A 19,108-nucleotide genomic window follows, 5' to 3' on the forward strand; every position below is an offset into this window, starting at 1 on the left:
TTTAGTATATTCACAAAGCTGTACAATCATCACCATTAATTCTAGAACACTTGTATTACTCCAAAAAGACCTACTAATTAACACCATCTTTCTCTCTGTTAGTCCCTAGAAACCACTAGCCTACTTTCTCATATATTAACTTATTTATTCTGGACATTTCTTGTAAATGGAATCATACAATATGTGGCCATTTGTGTCTGGCTTATCTACCTCCCCCGCCCCCAATGCTGGGAATCAAACCTGGGGCCCATGTTGGGCAAGCACTCCATCTCTGAGCTATACCCCCAGCCCAGTACATTACTTTATTACAGACCAGTAAGATTCCACTGTAGAGATATACACATTTTATTTATCCATTCATGATTGACAGAAGTTAAATATTTTTACTTTTACTCCATAATAAGAAGAGTATCCAGAAATATGAGCATACCGTCAGAAGTGTCTGTCTGTGGAGTATAACCTTCGGAAAGGTTGAAGGTCCCATTATCAGTCCAGGATACTTCTGAGACATCTGTGTCAGACACAGATAACTCTTTGGCAGCAACCGTGAGGCTAATCTGTATTAATAGACATACCAGTAGCACATTTTAAACTGCAAAGGAAAATCTTATGAAAAACCCACACTAACCCCTGAAATGCCATAATAATAAAAACAAAGTTATGAGTACTTTTCTTTGAGTTTGTTCAAATAAAATAGGAAGAGTCTATCAGGAGATCATTCAGCCTTGATTCATGTAAATAAATGTACAACCAAACCACACAAACATATTGAAAACTAAACAAAAATACCTTAGGACAAAGAGCTGAAAAGTCTAATTCACTGTCATCTTTGTGACTTTTTTCTTTTTCTGCTTCTGTTGAAAAAAATTTGAAAGCTTTCAGTTTCCTGTCAAGCTTAGACTTAGTGTATTTATTTTATCATATATTCTTACCCCATATTCCCCTTATTCTCCAATGCCTCCCTACCATTAAATGTTTGCTTAAGAAATTTCACATATTTGCAAGTGTTTGCTTTTCAAAGGAAACAGTACCTACTAGTGGTTCTCATAGCATGAACCAAATCATCATCATCATCATCTCTAGGAACTTTTTATCAATACAGATTCTTAGTCTACTGATTCACAAATTCTGGGTTGGGACCCACAATCTATATTTCCCCAATTTGTCCAGGTGATTCTGATGCACAATATAGTTTGAGAACTTATAAGGTCATATACCAAGTTAAAATTTTAAAATGATCATATTGGTTTTTTCTCTATTTTCCTTCCCCTGTTATTTCACTCCACTCTTATCCCTACCAATGGCATTTTTTTTATTTGCAATTGTTCACCACATATAATAAATAGCAAGATAAGGAAATCTTTTCTCCCTCTCTTAAAATTTTTGATTAAAAAGTCAAAGTTAATTGTGTATTTGTGAAAAGAATAAAGCCTAAATAGGAAAAGACCACATATATTATTTTGGGGGATTAGCTTCTATAATCATATTTAGTAAAAGGCTAAATGCACCCTGAAATGTATAAAGGCAATTTTGTAACAAGTAGCCTGCTAATGTCTTACTTGATGCATAGAATCTAAAATTCAAACTTTACCTACCAGATCTCTCTCGTTTCTTCTGATTAATATATTCTCCAATTCCAAAATCTAGTTTCAACAGAACTGACTTGATTTTGCTGTAGATTTTTTGTCCAATATCATTACATTTAAACAGTGGACACAAAAACGCAAACAGTACTGAAATATAAGAAGGAAGAGAATATGGGTAAAATGCACTTCCTTACAAAAGTTTACATCTTAGTATTTCACAAAATACTGTTTTCTTTATTGAAAAATAGAATTCTTTTTCTTAGGATAATGCCTTTTCCTAATTAGGTTCATTTCCTAATTTCTATTCTTCCTTGTCATGAAATATGTTTTAGTACGTACATGTACACACACACACACACACACACACACACACACACAGGCACTGTCTTGTAGACTTGCAATCAGATCAACTTCCTCACCTTAATCCTTTTATCTTAAAACCTATAGAAAGGTTGTATGTTTTTCAGGCAGTGTCCTGAGTTAAACTTCACCTCTGTTTATTTAATGACATTTTACCATGGGAAGGTTCTTGTTATCTATGATCCTTGCCTCAATAGCACTGATACTAATAGTGTTGCTTTGGGTCGTTGTGCAGTAAAAGATGAGTGCAAATCCTCTGAAAAATACCTTGCCCATATTCCTCCTTCCCCAGCACTTGTCTTCTTTTCCTCCTAAACAATGCTGATCCAGTGGTTGATATTTTCTGAGAGTTCTATTTGGAAGATTGGATTTGAGTTCCAATCATTTGCCATTTGTGTTATACATTAGAAATACTATAAGAAAAAAGGATTGCCAAACTGAATGTATTATATTCCTTAGTGATTATTTCTCTGTTGTTCTTAGGAAATATCTCAATGCTGAGGAATCATGTGAATTTTAAAAGCCAGTGTAATAAAATGGGAAAATAAGTAGGGAGTGCCTGCCCTATCAAAAGGCAGCAGTGACAGATCTTCATGTTTCAGGAAAAGAAGAAAATCTACACTTCTGTAGCAGCACTTTTGAAATATAGTTGACATACAAAGACTTGTACCAGCTAGATATTTGTCAACTTGGTAAGCTCTGACATACATGTACACTAAGAAACCATCACCACAACCCATAGTGAACGTAACTACTACCCCCAAAGTGCCTTCATGTTTGTATGAACCTTCTCTTTTGCCTGCAGTCACACAACTTGACCATAGGCAACTGCTAACCAGCTTTGCCAATAAAGGTTACCTTTAATTTTCTAAAATTATATATAAATAAAATCATACAGTCAACTCACCATAATTCCCACTCAACCTAATTATTTTGAGATTTATCCATAGTGTTTCATATATCGATTTTTAGTTAATTCTTTATTCTAATATACCACAGTTCATGCATTCATCTGGTCATATGGTCATATAGATTACACTCCACTTTTGGCTCCTACAAATGAATCTGCTATGAACATTTGTTTCTCTTGGATAAACACCTATCTGTGGGGCAGCTGGGTCATACACTAGAAACTGCCAAATTGTTATCCAAAGTGACTGTACCGTACCTACCCACAGTTAATGAGAATTCCAGGGGCTCCGTGTCCTTCCTAATACTTGATATGGTCAGTATTTTTAATTTTAGCCATTCTGGTGGAGGTCAATGAAATCTCATTGTGCTTTTATTTTTTTGAACCACAGAACTCATACAAGGCAAAAAAAGTGTTGGTATATTGTGGGGGGGGTACAGTTTTACTGACATAATTTAACATAAAAATAAGTAATTACTTATGATCCTGGCTTTTGCAGCCATTCTTCCAATTTTAAAATATAAATACCTTTCTAGGGGGGAAAATAAGAGAAACTTTGTGCAGGAGATTAAAGATAATCATCTTGTTTTATAAGGAAGAACTCATCCCTCCTCTTCCAAACTTGGGAGGTCTACTGACCTCTAAATGATGACATGTGCATCATATAAATTAGCCAAATGTTCTATTATACTTACACAGTAGATAGCTGAGTATAACCCCAGGAATGTAACTTCCCAAGATTGTAAAAAATGTGCACACACTGCAGACCAGGAGACAAAACTAGAAGTAATAGAAATAACAGGGAACAGTTATGCACAAAACTAAGACATTTGGAGCACAGAATACACATGCTATCATTTATCTATATGTGACCTATCAGATTATGGCAAATGGTTTCAAACAGCACTCTTGGTACACAGACATTCAACATCCTTAGTTCACTTTAACACTCATAATATATCATGTTGAGAGCAGAGGAGTTAATTTTTTGCCCTGAAAATGATGACTGTCATTACTCATGCCTGTGACTGTGTTACTGCCAGCTGCAAAAGATCTAAAGAGAACTTATCCTAGAAACTTCTTTTACTCTGCCTCAGTTAATGGAAGTAATGCAGTCAGATAACTGTCAGCAATTTTAAACTACAACTGTAAGCCCATCCAAATTTATAAACACAGCAAAACATGTTACAGAAATTAGAGGCATCTACACCAATCTAATTAATTTCACAGCTGGTAAACTAAGATAAACTATGGTCATTGTGATCCTCCTTCCTAATAGACTTTATCCACTTTTAGGACACCTAGGAACCAACTACAAATGAAATGAAACTCCTGTTGTGAATCTGATCACTTTCCTTCTGTCAATTAAAAAAAAAACTTGGTTGTTTTAAGAAAATTGTTTTTTAAATCTACAGAAGATTTCCTTAATTCCCATTAGAAAGATCAAGACCAAAAAAATCTCTTATTAAAGTTTTCACTTGATTTACACACTCCAGTCTTAAAATCTTCCTCTTCTTATGTCTTTATCTTTAAATGGAGGTATTAAATTAAGTTGATAAGCAAGAAAAATTCATTAGTGGACTTTGTAGTAAGGAAAACAGACATGGGAGGAAGAAATACAAATCTCTGTTCAGTAACTGAATAAGAGAAAGCAAGGAGTCTAAATTTCAGGCTAACTTTGTTTTTCCATTCTTTGGCATAGTGTTTATAAGTTAACTAGCTAAAAGGAGTATAGAATTACTTGTGAAATAAAATTAACAGCAATTTCTGAAACATCAAGGGCCCTAGAAGAAATGTGGAATTCTAAAATTAAATGTTTGAGGAAGAGCTGCAGAAATTGAAGGAACAAATATAATAGCGTAACTATATCCAGAATTGAGTTTCGCAAAGCAATTTCTTATTATCCCTTAGATTTTGTAGCATCATCATCTTCAGTTGATGGACCTGAGGTACACTGATACAATGCAGGGCAGAAGTTTAAAGCTTAGAATCTTCTGAAATACCTTTAATCAGTTGAGTAAAATAACCGCCAAAAATACATCATGCCCCTAATAGATATCTATTCTTAAAGTTACCTTCAATGATTAAAAATTCCCATGGAAGACAACACTGTCATTCCAATATGCTCCAATTCTTTCCAAGCACAGTTCTATTATTCAATAATAGCAAAGTCACGAGACCTCTATACATAGTACAATGACAGGGATCACAAATGCTGACACTTATACTCTTCATTCCAACCACCCTTGAATATCTAACAAGGCCTGTCAGTGGTTCTGCAGTTCATCCTGACTACAAAGACTATCAGTCACAACCGAGGTTGTTTGCTCTTGCTCAGGATATTGCTTTCCAATCCTTTAGACTCACCCAGTGGGGTTTTTCTTAAATTAGGAAAACACTTGTTCCACTTACATAATCGTAAGGAATGTTTTGGCCAAAAGTTTTATTTGATAAATAAACCATACAAGTCTCCAATTTTCAGAATGAAAGTGACACACTGTTACCTCTGAAAGTACCTTAAAGGACTGTGTGTTCAATTCATGTCCCTTTGACCTCAGAAAATGGGCCATTAAACATGAATGAAATTCTAAATAAGACATTTTTTTTCCTTCTTGGTTTGGCTGATACAGACTAATCACCATTCAATTAATAAGCTAAATAAATGTATATGATATATAATTTCAAAAAAATTTTTGGTACTAGGGGTAGAACCAGGGATGCTTTAATACTGAGCTATACTCCCAGACCTTTTTATTTTCTATTTTGAGACAAGATCTCACTAAATTGCTAAGACTGGTGTCGAACTTTCAATCCTGCCTCAGCCTCCTGAGTTGCTGGGATTACAGGTGTTGTGTACCACCACGGCCCGGCACATACTAAAGTTACTGAGCCTTGCTGATTCCAGCTTTTCAGCCATATGTTCCCTGTGTATTAAGAATTAGAGAATGTTTATGATAAAAGCATGTGATAAATGTACATTGCACATTTAGAACACATTCTTGTACTATAAAACTTGCCTTTCCAGGGCTCTGCTGTTTAAAAAGAGACATTTCTTGAAGAAATATGCTGAAATTCATCCATGATTCTGCAATACAGTGGCTGAGTCTAGGTCTTTCATCCGGTTTGGAATTGATGACTTCCCAGCTAAGGAGACGAAAACAAAAAAAAAAAATGTTTTTGGTTCTTAACAAAAAGTACAAGCTTTAGATGATTTACTCAACATCCATGGCTTCAGCAAATATTGTTTGAGCATCTACTGTTGGCCTTACTCTCTGGAAAAGCCCTGTGAATTCAGAGATGAACCAGTCAGATACTTGCCTCATGAAGCTCATATGCCAAGAGATAATAAATCATCTAATTACAATAAGGGAAACACTGAAGAGAGGAGGAGGACAGGGTTGGGGCTTTGGGATATTATTAACCAAGGAAGTCAGTTTTGAGCTCATATCTGAAATGGATTAGCAGTTTACCCCCGTGTTCAGATAGAAAAATGTAGATATATGTAGAGAAAGAGCTGGAATGGGAAAGGGCTAAAGTGCCACCCTACTAACCCTACTGTGGATCCAACAAAGTCAGGAGAAATATAACAAATAAAGCTCAGGAAGCAGGAGATGAGCTAGATCATACAAGGCCTTATATGTTTGTTAGAAACTTTTAAACTGTACAGATCAGAAAGACACAGTACTTTTAAAGAAACTTAGGTACTAAGCATATAATCATTATTAATACTAAATACCGATAATATATTTTCAGTATGTATGGTAGTTGGTCAACTACATAGACAACTGGTACACTCAACAGGATCTCACAATGCCCCGTATTTCTGAAGTATCTTTTCCTGATCATCATCTAGAATGTGTTGAATGTGATGCAGAGACCAGGCAGTGTGCTGTGTGTGTCCCTGAACTCGTTTTGCCATGAGAATCTCAGTGAGCTAAAAGCAAAAAACAATCACTCCAGGAAGAAGACATATGCAAGTTCCTAAAATTATAAGGATTCTTGCAATAGTAACCCATTTAAATATTCCAAGAACTATTAGTGAACTCTCATCTGAGTTACAATTGTAAGGGCATCAGGATGAGGCCGAGCTCTGGCTTCAACCCCAATACCTCTAAAACAAATCAAAGTGACCTTGGCCCATGATGTTCAACCTCACAGAAACTATATACATAGATTGTTACTTTTAAATATATTTTGAATAGTAAAGCAATTTGCAAATTAATTAAAATTCCTTTTGAAGTGTAAATTTTAATCCTAGTGTAATAAAATTTAAAAAGGCAGGGGGGGCGATATATTCCTTTTTCCCTTTGCCTTTGCCTCAATTGATGCTCTGCCAGAGAGTCACTGAACTATCAATTTTCCAGAATGATGTTATTCCACCAGGTAGGGATTTGTCAAATGAGTTCCTGCCTGTCATGAGAAATGACCTTTTGGGGCTGCCTCACTGCCCAGGAGTGTTGTGTAAGCATCAGCACTACCCTGTCTGGAATCACTAAGCATGCTACTTAAACTGGTGGTCAAATATGCACCAGGTTTGCATTCCTAGTGACTTCAAACTTCCTGAAATAATAAGAATGCATGACTAAAAAGCCACTGTCTGTAACAAAATCTTGCCTATATATATATATGCTTCATGGGAAAGGATTTTTATTTTACTGGAGAGCAAGAACTGCATGGCAAAGACAATATAAAGTTATTAAATTGTCATCTTTCTTCTTAGACAACAAATCGGCACAGACTCCAGAAATACGGGGCATTGTGAGATCCTGTTGAGCGTGCTATGTGTGTCCCTGCATTTTTTTTTACATGAGAATCTCAGTGAGATAAAAGCAAGAAACAACCACTCCAGGAAGAAGACATATGCATAGACATATGGGTATGTATATACATAGGCTTGGCTACTGGTCAGGTCAGTGGGCCACAATTCTTCATTTCTGCTTTCTGTATTGGGAACATTTAAAGGTCCAACTGAACTATTTGGCAAATATATAATTCTAACCAAAATCATTTAAAAGCATAATGAAAGGTTTTGAGTATCAAAACATTTTAAAGATTATTTTAAAGTATCTTTTAAAGATTCCTGATTCCCAGTACAATTCTATTCATTTTAAAACATGCTCTCTTCAAAGAAACAATAAACTCAAAGGCGTCCTTCAAAGAGACCACATTGTAATTCAGAATGAGAAGGAACACTAGATGTTCTTCCTGCTCCTTCCTAGAACAAGGGGGGATGGGGTGTGACTGACCAACGTGGCATCACGTAGGACCAACCCTTTCCAGGAAAGCACAGCACTTCATGTGCAGAATCCAAATACTCAGCGGAAACTAAGATTTGTGCTTGGTGGTTGGTTGACGTTTAATACAGATGACGTCTGCACACGCACAGAGTTGCTCCATAATGGGACTCTAGGTTTTCCTAGAGAGCCTTGCTTGGGAAACACATAACCAGAGAAAGGATCTCTTGTGAATACTGGACAAGATTTGGAAAGCAGGTCTTTCCCATGGCATGTGGCTATCTTCCCACCATCCTTGGCACTAATTGGTCTATAATGCAAGGCCCAAGTAACAAGGAAATAAAATACACTTTAGCCTTCAAAACAGTTTGAGATTTTTACCAAGTTCTTAACCAAAAGTACAAGTTCTCTGTGATTGAAACTCATCTAAGGGAGAAAATCCTGTTTCCTATTAACATTGCCTCCTTACTTTCAGAGGGGACATATCATTTTCAGTGCAAAGAGAAATGAGGCTCATGCTCTCATAGGTCTTCCCTTCTGTTCACCCTCCTTCCAACTTCCTCTCACACTCACACTCTTGCCTTCATTAAGCAGGGAACTGCTGCACGCTCCAGCCACAAGATAAGGACACAGGAGTCACCATTCATGGCCACCAACCACAACTCATCATACTCAGTGAGTCCAGTTTCCGTGGTACTCAGGGAGAAGTTCCTGTAGCTCCAGCCTCCTTAAGGCCGCACCAGCTTTCATGTGGCCTTTGCCCAAGTACCAGCAGCTGCAAATGCTTCCCAGTAAAGGCTCTAGCAGAGGCCATTTGGTTGTTTTCCTTCTTAAGAAAAACTGGTCAGGTGTTTTTGACAAAGGACATTTTGTAATCAACATAAGCAATTATTTACCAAAGAAACCCAAGCCAGGGCAAAGTCCTTTTTCAGTGGCTGAGGAACATGGTCACCTGCCTAAGGAAATAAAAATTAGTCAGGTCGCTCCTCAGGCAAGCAGCCTCACTGCATCCACACAAAGGACTTCAGCTTTCAGGTAAAATTTCTGCAGATCCCTGTTAGAATACAGCTAGTTGGTAGTTTGGCCAAAGCAGGCCTTTCGTGATGTTCATAAAATTGGGTGTGTGTAACACGGAGCTATTCAAACAGCACTGTCTGAGCCTTACTCAGGAGATTCTGGTGGAGCAGGCCTGGGTGAAGATCAGAAACCTTCGTTTTTAACAAGTATCCTGGAGGTTCTGAGGCACATGTGCCTTACCCTAAAGTCACTGTGAGAAACACCTGAGAGAAATTATCATCGAATTCCCATTCACAAATAAAAAGTAGGGAAACATGCTTCTAGGCAAGATGGTGTGGCAGGGACCTACCTGGTTTACCCTCCCTCCTTAAACAACCAAACACGTACAAAGGAAAAAACCAGACAAAACAGATGAAGCAATGATGTTGAGGACCCTGGGCTTTATACAAGGAAGGACAGTGACCCCTGAGGGACAGGAAACCAATGAGGGAGTCTTGAGACCAGCTCCTGCCCTACAGGTCTCCAGGCCTCCAGGCCTCAGATAAGTGAAACCCACCAGATCCCTGAGTTGAGGAGACAGAGTTGAGGGTCCAAAGAGAACACCCAAGAGACCAGAGTTGGCACAACACAAGATGAGGAAGTAGATGCTGTGCAGAGAGCAGGATCTGCAGGGGTGGCCCCTGGAGCCTTTAATGAGGACTGACCAGCATACATATTTGAAGAACCAGGAAGCCAGGAAAAAAGCCATTAGAAAGGACCAGAAGGATCAGTGCTTGTGCCAAGAATGACTCCTTGTCCCACCAACTATACTGGAAAACCTCATTGGATATTGGTGGAGTGTTCACCAGGGTCATGTCTCATTGCACAGAATAATCAGTTTTGAACTAAATGCTTCTTTGGTCCCACCTAGCAAGTCTTAAAAGCAAGCCCCAAAAGAATAAAACTTATTTTTTAAGTAATTCAACCATCATTTGTATGAATACATTGCACGAATACAAAGTGGTAGGTTTTGTTATAAATCAAACAACTCAATGGTCAAATAGGGATCTGAATGATTTTACTTTTTTTCTTTCATGTGTATCTTCTTTTAAATCATTGTACTTTAAAGATACAGTTACCAAAACTGAAAGATACAGTTACCAAAACTGACGTTTAAATATTGTATTAAAAGATTTGTTTCTCTGTAGTTTAATAGCTACACACATGAGTTCTTGGGCACTTTGTCCAGTTTCAGAATGCAGTGCACAGTACTGTCCATTAGAGGAAGCTAAACAACCAGGAAATGTGACAGTTGTACTCCTTAAAAACACATTGTCATTCTGTAAGAGAGGACATATTGTAGCAGCCTGATTCCTCTCTTTCACTCCAAGTGTCTTTGAGCACTTGAAAAAGATGCTGAAACAGATGAATGTTGGTAGGGGAAAAATAATGTCTCTTGGTATCCCCTCACTTCATTTCTGTTCATTTAATAAATAGACACATTAACTGTTACTAGGTACATTAACTGTTACCATTCCTAGCTCCAGATATTTAGAGATGACAAAGGCACAGCCCTAAAAAATACACTTATTTCTAGATGTGACCCAGCATGATTCAAAACGTGCATGTGTGCATACACTCTCATATATGAAACTTACCTTTTTAAAATGGCACTTAATTGTATCTAGTGCTATTGAAGAAAAATAAATTTGAAAACTAAGTTGAGAATTGGATATGTGAAGGGAACCTGTTAAATACAAGATCTTTTCATTATAGTACATTTTACAGGTAATACAGAAAAATGAATTGTGTAGTCATATCCTAGTGAATTTAAAAGTCCAAGTAATATAAACAGCTGAAAGCTATTTTTCAAAGCAAAATTTATATTTTTTAAATATATCAATGTTCAAATTCTTTTTTCTTGTCCTATTTTTTATTCTTATTTTATTTATTTATTTATTTATTTTTGCCATGATTTATTTTTATTTTTTTTAGTCAATACATGACAGCAGAATGTATTTTGACATATAATACATATATGGAATGTACATACATCAATCATAATGTCTATTCTATTCTGCTGCCCTTCCTATCCCCCCTACTCCTCCCTTCCTCTCCCATCATTTCTCTCTATCCAATCTAATGTGACACACTTTTTTTTCTTTTTCTCATCACAACATCATATATGTATTCTGTATAACAATGAGGTTCTCCTTCCATCTTCCGTGCAACTCCCTTTCTCCCTCCCACCTCTCTTCCCTATTTAGTGGTAGTCTTCTTCTCATGCTCTTCCTCCCTATCCCATTTTGAGTCACCCCCCCTTATATCAGAGAAGACATTCGGCATTTGTTTTTTAGGGATTGGCTAACTTCACTTAGCATAATCTGCTCTAATGCCATCCATTTCCCTGCAAATGCCATGATTTTGTTATTTTTTAGTGCTGAGTAATATTCCATTGTGTATAAATGCCACATTTTTTAAATCCATTCATCTATTGAAGGGCATCTGGGTTGGTTCCACCTTCTAGCTATTGTGAATTGTGCTGCTATAAACATTGATGTGGCTGTGTCCCTGTAGTATGCTCTTTTTAGGTCTTTTGGGTATAGTCCAAGAAGGGGAATAGCTGGGTCAAATGGTGGTTCCATTCCCAGCTTTCCAAGGAATCTCCATACCGCTTTCCAAATTGGCTGCTCACATTCTTTCACATATTCTTAAACTTTTCATTTGAGAAAATAATTACAAAAGACAGACAATCTGGAGTAAGTGGATGCAGGTGAGGGAGAGAGCATATGAATGAATCCTGATGGTGTGGTTAGGCCCAAGTGGCAAGGTGCAAAAGCAAATCCATCCATGAACACCCCCATGATTAGAGTCAATTTCTGTGTGCCTTAAGCTTTCGGCAGTTTGGTTTCTGGCATTTGTGACACAAAGTATATTTATTGCTGCATTTCTCGGCAGACACAATGGAAAACTTTATATTAATTATGAGATAAAGATAACTATTAGAAAGTTACAGGCTAAAATTGCACCAATTAGCACGACTCTTTCATTTCGGTGGCAATTTTTAGTTGAAAGAAAAGCTGCAAACAGCTTACTTGAATACTTATTAAAATAAAAGCAGTTTATTAACAATTCAAGTAAAGGGGGTCACAGGCAGCATGAAATAAGAATGGCTCACTCTCCAGGCATGGGGCACTGCTGGGCCTCTTATAAACTTCCTATCTCATCAATCCTCAACCTGTGAGTGAAGTTTTACTTATTATTCTTGACTAACAGATGAGATAAAGGCCCAAATTCATTGACTAATTGGCTCAAGGTCACAGAACTAATACACAATGGAATAGGGAATTGATCCATGGAACTAGAACGCAACTGTGTGGTGAGAGGCAGGAAAACACTCCAGACTGGAGTGTAGGAATCAGAGGGAAAGAACTTCAGAGCTGTAACATGAACAGGGTTTGGGGTCAACTAAGCTAAATAAGTAGAAAAAGAAAGATCAAAAAAGCAGCCTTCGTTCCCTGGTAAAACTTGGGCACAGAAGTTTAGATTCGTATTTTTTCTTTTAAAGCCCATCAGCTTTTCATAATCTGAGCCCAGCTTCTCGAGCCTAAATTATTGTACTTGTGCATGGCAGTCAAAACTTCTGCTGCTATTTGCTGAGGTCTCATTGTGTACCAGGTATCACATCAAACAGTGTACCCCACCCCAGCACTGTTTCCTAAGATCCCCTCTCCACCCCCCAGCCATTACAACACCCTGCAAGAAGGACTACTGTTCTCTCCATTATACCCAAGAAAAAATAGCTGGGAAGAATCTCCTTGTTTGATCTCCATAGCATCCTGTGTTGTTCTCCTGTAGCAATTGTCTATTGTAACTGATTTATATGCTGTTTTCAATGTAGACTCACCATCAGACTTCACATTCCATGAAGCATGAAGGAATTCTTGGATGCTGATCTGTTTTCAGTAGCTAATAGAGACTGACATCCATGAGGCCCTCAAAATCATTGAATGAGCCAAGTATGGTGGCACATGTCTGTAATCCCAGCAACTCAGGAGGCTGAGGTAGGAGGATCAGCAATTTAATGAGGCCCTAAGCAAATGGATGAGACTCTTCTCAAAATTAAAAAAAAAAAAAAATCAAAAGGGCTGGAGATGTAGCTCCACGGTAAAAAGCGGCCCTGGTTTTGATCCCCAATTCCAAAAAAAAAAAAAAAAAATTTAATGAATAAAAGAATTATAAGTGGTAAACATCCAAAAACGAAAATATCAAAAATAGTTAACAATGTTAACTAGTAGTTAATGACATCCTGTATGCTTTTTATTCACTCTTTTTTAAAATTTTTTTAAATTTACATATATTATTTTTTAAATTTGTTTAATTAGTTACACATGACAGTACAATGATCTTGACATATTATACATTTGAATCAGATGGGATATAATTTCTCATTTTTCTGAGTGTATACATTGCAGAATTACATTGGTCATGCAGTCATGTATATATTTATTTTTTAGTTTTAGGTGGACACAATATCTTTATTTTATTTTTATGTGGTGCTGAGAATCAAACCCAGTGCCTCACGCATGCTAGGCGAGTGTGCTACCACTTGAGCCACATCCCCAGCCCTTATTCATTCATTTGAATGTTTCTGTACATTACATGTTAGCAATAATTAGTACATATCCCTCTCTATATGTATAAAAATATAAAAAATAATAAGCAAAAAGTCCTCTTAAAAATGTAGAAACCAAATTTAATTTATATGAACTAGTTCTTTGCAAATGGGCAATTAAACTACCTTCAAAATTAGGCAATTAAGAAATATGCTTCATATGTTTCAATATTTTTCTGGAACTGGAAATCATTAATTCATGTAGGATTCCTTCTGGCAAAACTGAATGATTGACTTCTTTGTGAGATCCCTGGTCCATGAGTACTAGGGGTATTAATGCATTTGTGGTGCCAGTGGAGAATAGAACTGGTCCCTCCTAAGTTGAGGATATCAGAATGTGAAATAAACAATTCCCAAATCTGAACATGGGACAGAGAAAAAAAAGTCCCTTTTTATTTATTTTTTCAAGTTTTTGCAGGGCAATCTCACTCCACTTGAAAACACTTTCAGATATTGTCTGTTTGTATCTGTCTTCCTCTCTCTCTTTCTCCCCCCCCCCCACATACACACACACACACACACACACACACACAAGCTTCTTTCTAGTCATTTTTTGAGTTTTTCATATTTCTACAATCCATCCATAGTGCAGTAATCATTATTAAATACATGTATAAGATCTCTGGCATAACACTTCCCAAGAATATACATTACTTCACACTATTTGTGATTTTATTAAAAATATGTAGTGGATATGGAGGCTAAACAATATTTTTTTAGAAAGTTAGTTATGTCAACGTCACATATTGAATATCAAAAAAAAAAAAAAAAAAAGAAAAAGGATTTGTTATAACCTAAGTTGTGACCTAGTAACTGTGCAGACAACTGCTGCAACCATTGCACTTATAAATATGCTCTGGCTTAGAGACCTTTCATTCTCAGCTAGTGACTAAGGGTCTCATGCTCTCAATTAGTAGTGAACATCTGTTGATATTAATTCCTGTGAATCTTTCTTAGAAAGGTCAGTTAATATCTGGTTACAGATTTTAACATTTCTTAAGTGTAATGTGTTAGAATTTTTTTTAATCCTTTGGATACTTATTATGTTCCATCATGATTGAGTTTATGTAGGAGAAAAAATAAGAACAGGGATATACTTCTCTGCATAAACACTCACCAAATTAGAACCATGACAAAGCAAATAGGATGTGTCAACTGGAGTATTAAATAAGCAAACACAAGATTAAGAAATTACATAGCACTCAATTTGAAGCTTTCACTTTCTCAGACCAATTAGCTATGTGAGCAGCTCCTCCTCTCAAGGCCAGGGACAGACAGGCACCAGTGAGTGCCTGCTCTTGCTGCCCAGGGAAGCTGAGCCCCACCTTCTTTGGGGTACTTTGGTGTTCTATTTGGGGTACTCTCTCTCTTTTTATACTGACTTTGAAATGAACCAGAGATCAGTTACTTATTTTGTGCAATTGTCTTATCCCCCTCTGTCCCAAAGTAAGTACTGCTGCTTCCCTGGGTGGTCCACCAATCATCCGGAGCCTTTGGAAGGATGACACTGAACAGCTGCCAGCCAAGCAGCTGACAACATGCACTTCTGTTAATTTTTTAATAACTAGACTTCTGTAAGCCCAGGGCATCAACAGTGTTGATTCCACGGCAGACAGGACAGGCACCTACTTGACACAGGCAGAAGATGAAACACTCTTTCATCTGTGAATGCCAACATCTACCCCAAACAGTTTCTCTGGGGAAGAAAAGATTTCTACTTTATCCTTGAGGAAAGATAATAGAGTCAAGAAACATTCCTCGAGGAAAATGGAAATTGTGATTGTGAAGCAAATTTGCTAACTTGAATATTAGCCTTCCTATTCTATTTGAGAAACAATTTTCAATAAACTATAATCCAGGATTTACTGCAGTTAGACCCAAAAGTAAATATCCCCCCCCCCGATTTTTTTTTTACCTTTGTCCTAATTATGAGAAAATTGTGATATTTTAAAACATGTTTCTATACTGCAAACAATATTCACAATATAGTTCCTCATTTTGCTTGTTAGAGATTGTGCCAATCTCAGTGGGCCTGAGCAGGGATATATATAGTCTTAACAGACTGAATTGCCAAGTTCTTCCAAAGTGCCTTTATTATGAAGGTCAATTCAAATTAATTTTGTTTGTAGAATCTGCTGTCAGACTTTACACTAACAAGGGATAGCCTGGAGTATAACAAACCTGGTGTGACTAGCACTCATAGAAAGAGTCAACCAAGATGCAAGACTGCTGAACTGGAGGCCATATTCCCACCTTAATCCTTTCTTCAAAAAGTACATCTCTCGTTTCTCTTAACATGATGCAATTAGTGGCTTTTAAAGGAATATGCCCTCAACAAGAGGATCACATCCTCATCAGTCACAGAAAAAATAAGTCTCATTGTGATGTCTCAGTGCTTGCTAAATGTGCCATCACCATCCTTCCAAAGCAGAATGACAATAGGCTACTGTGTGGATAGTGCATGGATTAATGGCAAACTAGCCTAATGCAATTCTCAACACCATGCAAGGAAGGTGGGGCGTCATCTAAGGGGTGCAGAGGGGACAAACAAGAAAGAGGACGGTATAAGGTTGTGTTTCAAAGCACTTCAAGAGTCTGGAAATAGGTTTTGAGAGGCAAGGGATGCCTAGGAGAGAAATATGAAATGTCTTACCATGGAGGAGACTTCCTGGAGTGGATGAGCAGTGGCTGACATTATGGAGTGAGGGTAAATTCCAAAAGAAATTATTTCCCTTAATGATAGGATCTTTAGAAAAATAAAATTATAAAACTTAATACAGCTTGCCTGATTTAGAGAGCATTGTTTACAGGAATATACTTCCTCTACTTTGTTACACACATGAATGGAAACCAGAATTTGAAAGAAAAGGATTAGGCCTTCAAGTATTTCTACTTACCAGGATAAGAGTCATTGTATACTCTGTATATGATTTAAGGAGTTTCTATAAACATTTCATTTCCATTCACATTTTTTATTTGCTCAGGAAAACTCATTTTTAAAAATTAGCATCCCCTTATTAAGTGGAATGCAGTGAAAATACATAAGACTGGGATAGTACAGGCTAATACTCACAAGACCAGTGAGAGCCACCTGCCCATCCACATGGTCCCCCTTTATTTCTGCCTGTCCCACATATCCACTTCTGCTGCCAGAGTTCTCAGCTGGCTCAAGATTCTGTCCATGGTGTTCAGTAGAATCTAATGGCTGTTACTTGTGCTTTATGACTACCAAAGCAGTTTATTGTTGATTATCTTCCAGCCAAGGCCATTTTGAGGAAGAAATTTGCCCAAATCAGATGTCACAGGAAGGTGATGTGCATATTCCCACCTACCAGTTCCTCAGGTACAATGGTAGGTATTTGATCTTTCCTGCTGTCTTGCGGAGGGGCCTGCTTACTGGATTTTCCAGGCAGTGACATGATTGTAAATGTCTTCTGTTTGTTACATGGACTGATTAATAAGAATTCTGTTTGTACCCCACATTTCAGTAACATGAAATGGATGGGATAAGATCCTGTGGTAGGGTAAGATAGCTCTTTAATCAACCTCATTTATTTTGCCTGTATAGAAGCATTCAGAACCACAAGAATGGAACTTCTGTAGAGTAGCACTTCACTGAGCCTAGGCATCCCAGGATTATCTTCACCCAGGCAAGTAGATTAATTAGGTGGTATAAATATTTTATCCTAACCGACTGGGATGCACCTAACTCTAGGTGACAGTTATAAAGGCACTCCTTACTCTAGATGACAGCTATAATGAGTATTCAGGGAAGTGAAAATGAAACCAATTTGGCCAGCTGGTCTAAAGAAAACCCCTGTTATTAATGAACAATGGCTCTTCTAAATAACATGTCATGAAAGACAGAGATGTCAATATATCCCCTGATGACTACCTTGAAAAATATGTTATCCTTTGAGTTATATTTTGATCAGAAGGAAATCTATGGTACATTTTCCTGATTTTTCTCCCTTGTTCATGCATTTTCAATTAAAAAAATAGCTCATCAAAATGTTGAATTTTAGCCCGGCATGGTGGCATATGCTTGTAATCCCAGTGACTAAGGAGGCTGAGGCAGGAGGATTGTGAATTTAAAGTCAGCCTCAGCAACTTAGCAAATCCCTATCTCAAAAGGAAAAATAAAAAGGGCTGGAAATTAGGTTCAGTGGTTGAGCTTTCTCTAGGTTCAATACCTAGTACCAAAATAAAATAAAATAAAATGCTGGGTTTGTAAAAGGTAGTTGTTTTTGAAGATAGATATCTGCCATGGCTTCTCTCACCATCAACATGAGTCTGGTATCTTCTAATCTGTGTAGTCTTTAATCAAACTATCCAGTTCCAACATCACTTGAGTAACCCCTCTACTTATTAGCCAGAAGAGACCACTGTCAGTGACTGAGTCTGTGTTTGGGTTCATGTAACTTTTACATTAAATTTTTTATAAATGTTTTATTCAATAAATGGGCAGGGCAGGAATGAATCATCTCTGTGAAATTTGTTACGAATAAACTCATTAGAATCATAAGAACAATTAAATTTCATCTTTTAAACAATTTATGTTGAAGAATGCAGAGAGTCAGTGACATGCAAATCAGAAGCATGACTTCCACCAACACGACTGGGAGGCCAGAGGTCTGGCCAGTCCACAGGAGAAACCTGGCTGTATCTGCTGGATGAGACTGGATTGCTAACACTTTTTGGATTGTTGTGCCCTATGAAATATTGGTGAGCCCTGTATTGAGTATCACCAAGAACACCTTTTGTAGGAGGATGTTATATTCTAGAAGGAGCTACCCACTCACATTTACTTGAAAATCTGAATCCAGCAAAACTGAATATTTTAAGTCCTCTACTTTACGAAATAGACATTTACTTTCTCACATAAAGATGACCCTTCAAGTATTGTCAGAGTGTCAAAGCTCAGGCCCAAAGTGGTTTCCAGCCAACAGGCCTCCTACTCAGCTGAAAAGGCTAAGTCTACTTTCATTTGCTGATGCTGAGAATATTAAAATGTGAAATGTCCAACCCACAGTATGCACATGTTTGTGATCCTGTAATGGGGAAATTTAAAGCCATAAAGAGTTTCAGCTCTCATTCACAATGGACTAATAATGCCTCAGGCTGATTCTTGGCCCTCAAGACTGCCCTGCCAGTGTGCCACACTCAGCCTGCTGATCCATGAGGGTGGCCTCCATGCTCCCTTCTTCATCAACACATTATCTTTGTTTAGCAAAGTCAGTAAAATGGAGATCTAGAAATTCTGTGTTTGATCATGACAAAGACCTCAGATTTCATTGGAAACATGGAGCTGGAGATCCCAGGGAGAGGGTTAGAAAGTAAAGGCAAA

The 19,108-nt window shown here is 37.3% G+C and overlaps 1 protein-coding gene across 1 annotated transcript in view; it reads right to left on the reverse strand.

Annotated features, from left to right (window-relative positions):
- Nucleotides 1–19,108, reverse strand: part of Retreg1 (reticulophagy regulator 1) — a 132,492-nt gene that overhangs the window by 3,927 nt on the left and 109,457 nt on the right. The window contains exons 4-8 of the mRNA XM_027954385.2: nucleotides 5,874–6,000; nucleotides 3,552–3,636; nucleotides 1,596–1,733; nucleotides 790–854; nucleotides 431–557 (exon numbers count right to left, since the gene is read on the reverse strand). Coding sequence (XP_027810186.2) covers nucleotides 431–557; nucleotides 790–854; nucleotides 1,596–1,733; nucleotides 3,552–3,636; nucleotides 5,874–6,000 — 542 coding nt within the window. The remainder of the gene's footprint in view (nucleotides 1–430; nucleotides 558–789; nucleotides 855–1,595; nucleotides 1,734–3,551; nucleotides 3,637–5,873; nucleotides 6,001–19,108) is intronic.

This window comes from Marmota flaviventris, chromosome 5 (genome assembly GCF_047511675.1).
Source record: "Marmota flaviventris isolate mMarFla1 chromosome 5, mMarFla1.hap1, whole genome shotgun sequence".
Classification (NCBI taxonomy): domain Eukaryota; kingdom Metazoa; phylum Chordata; class Mammalia; order Rodentia; family Sciuridae; genus Marmota; species Marmota flaviventris.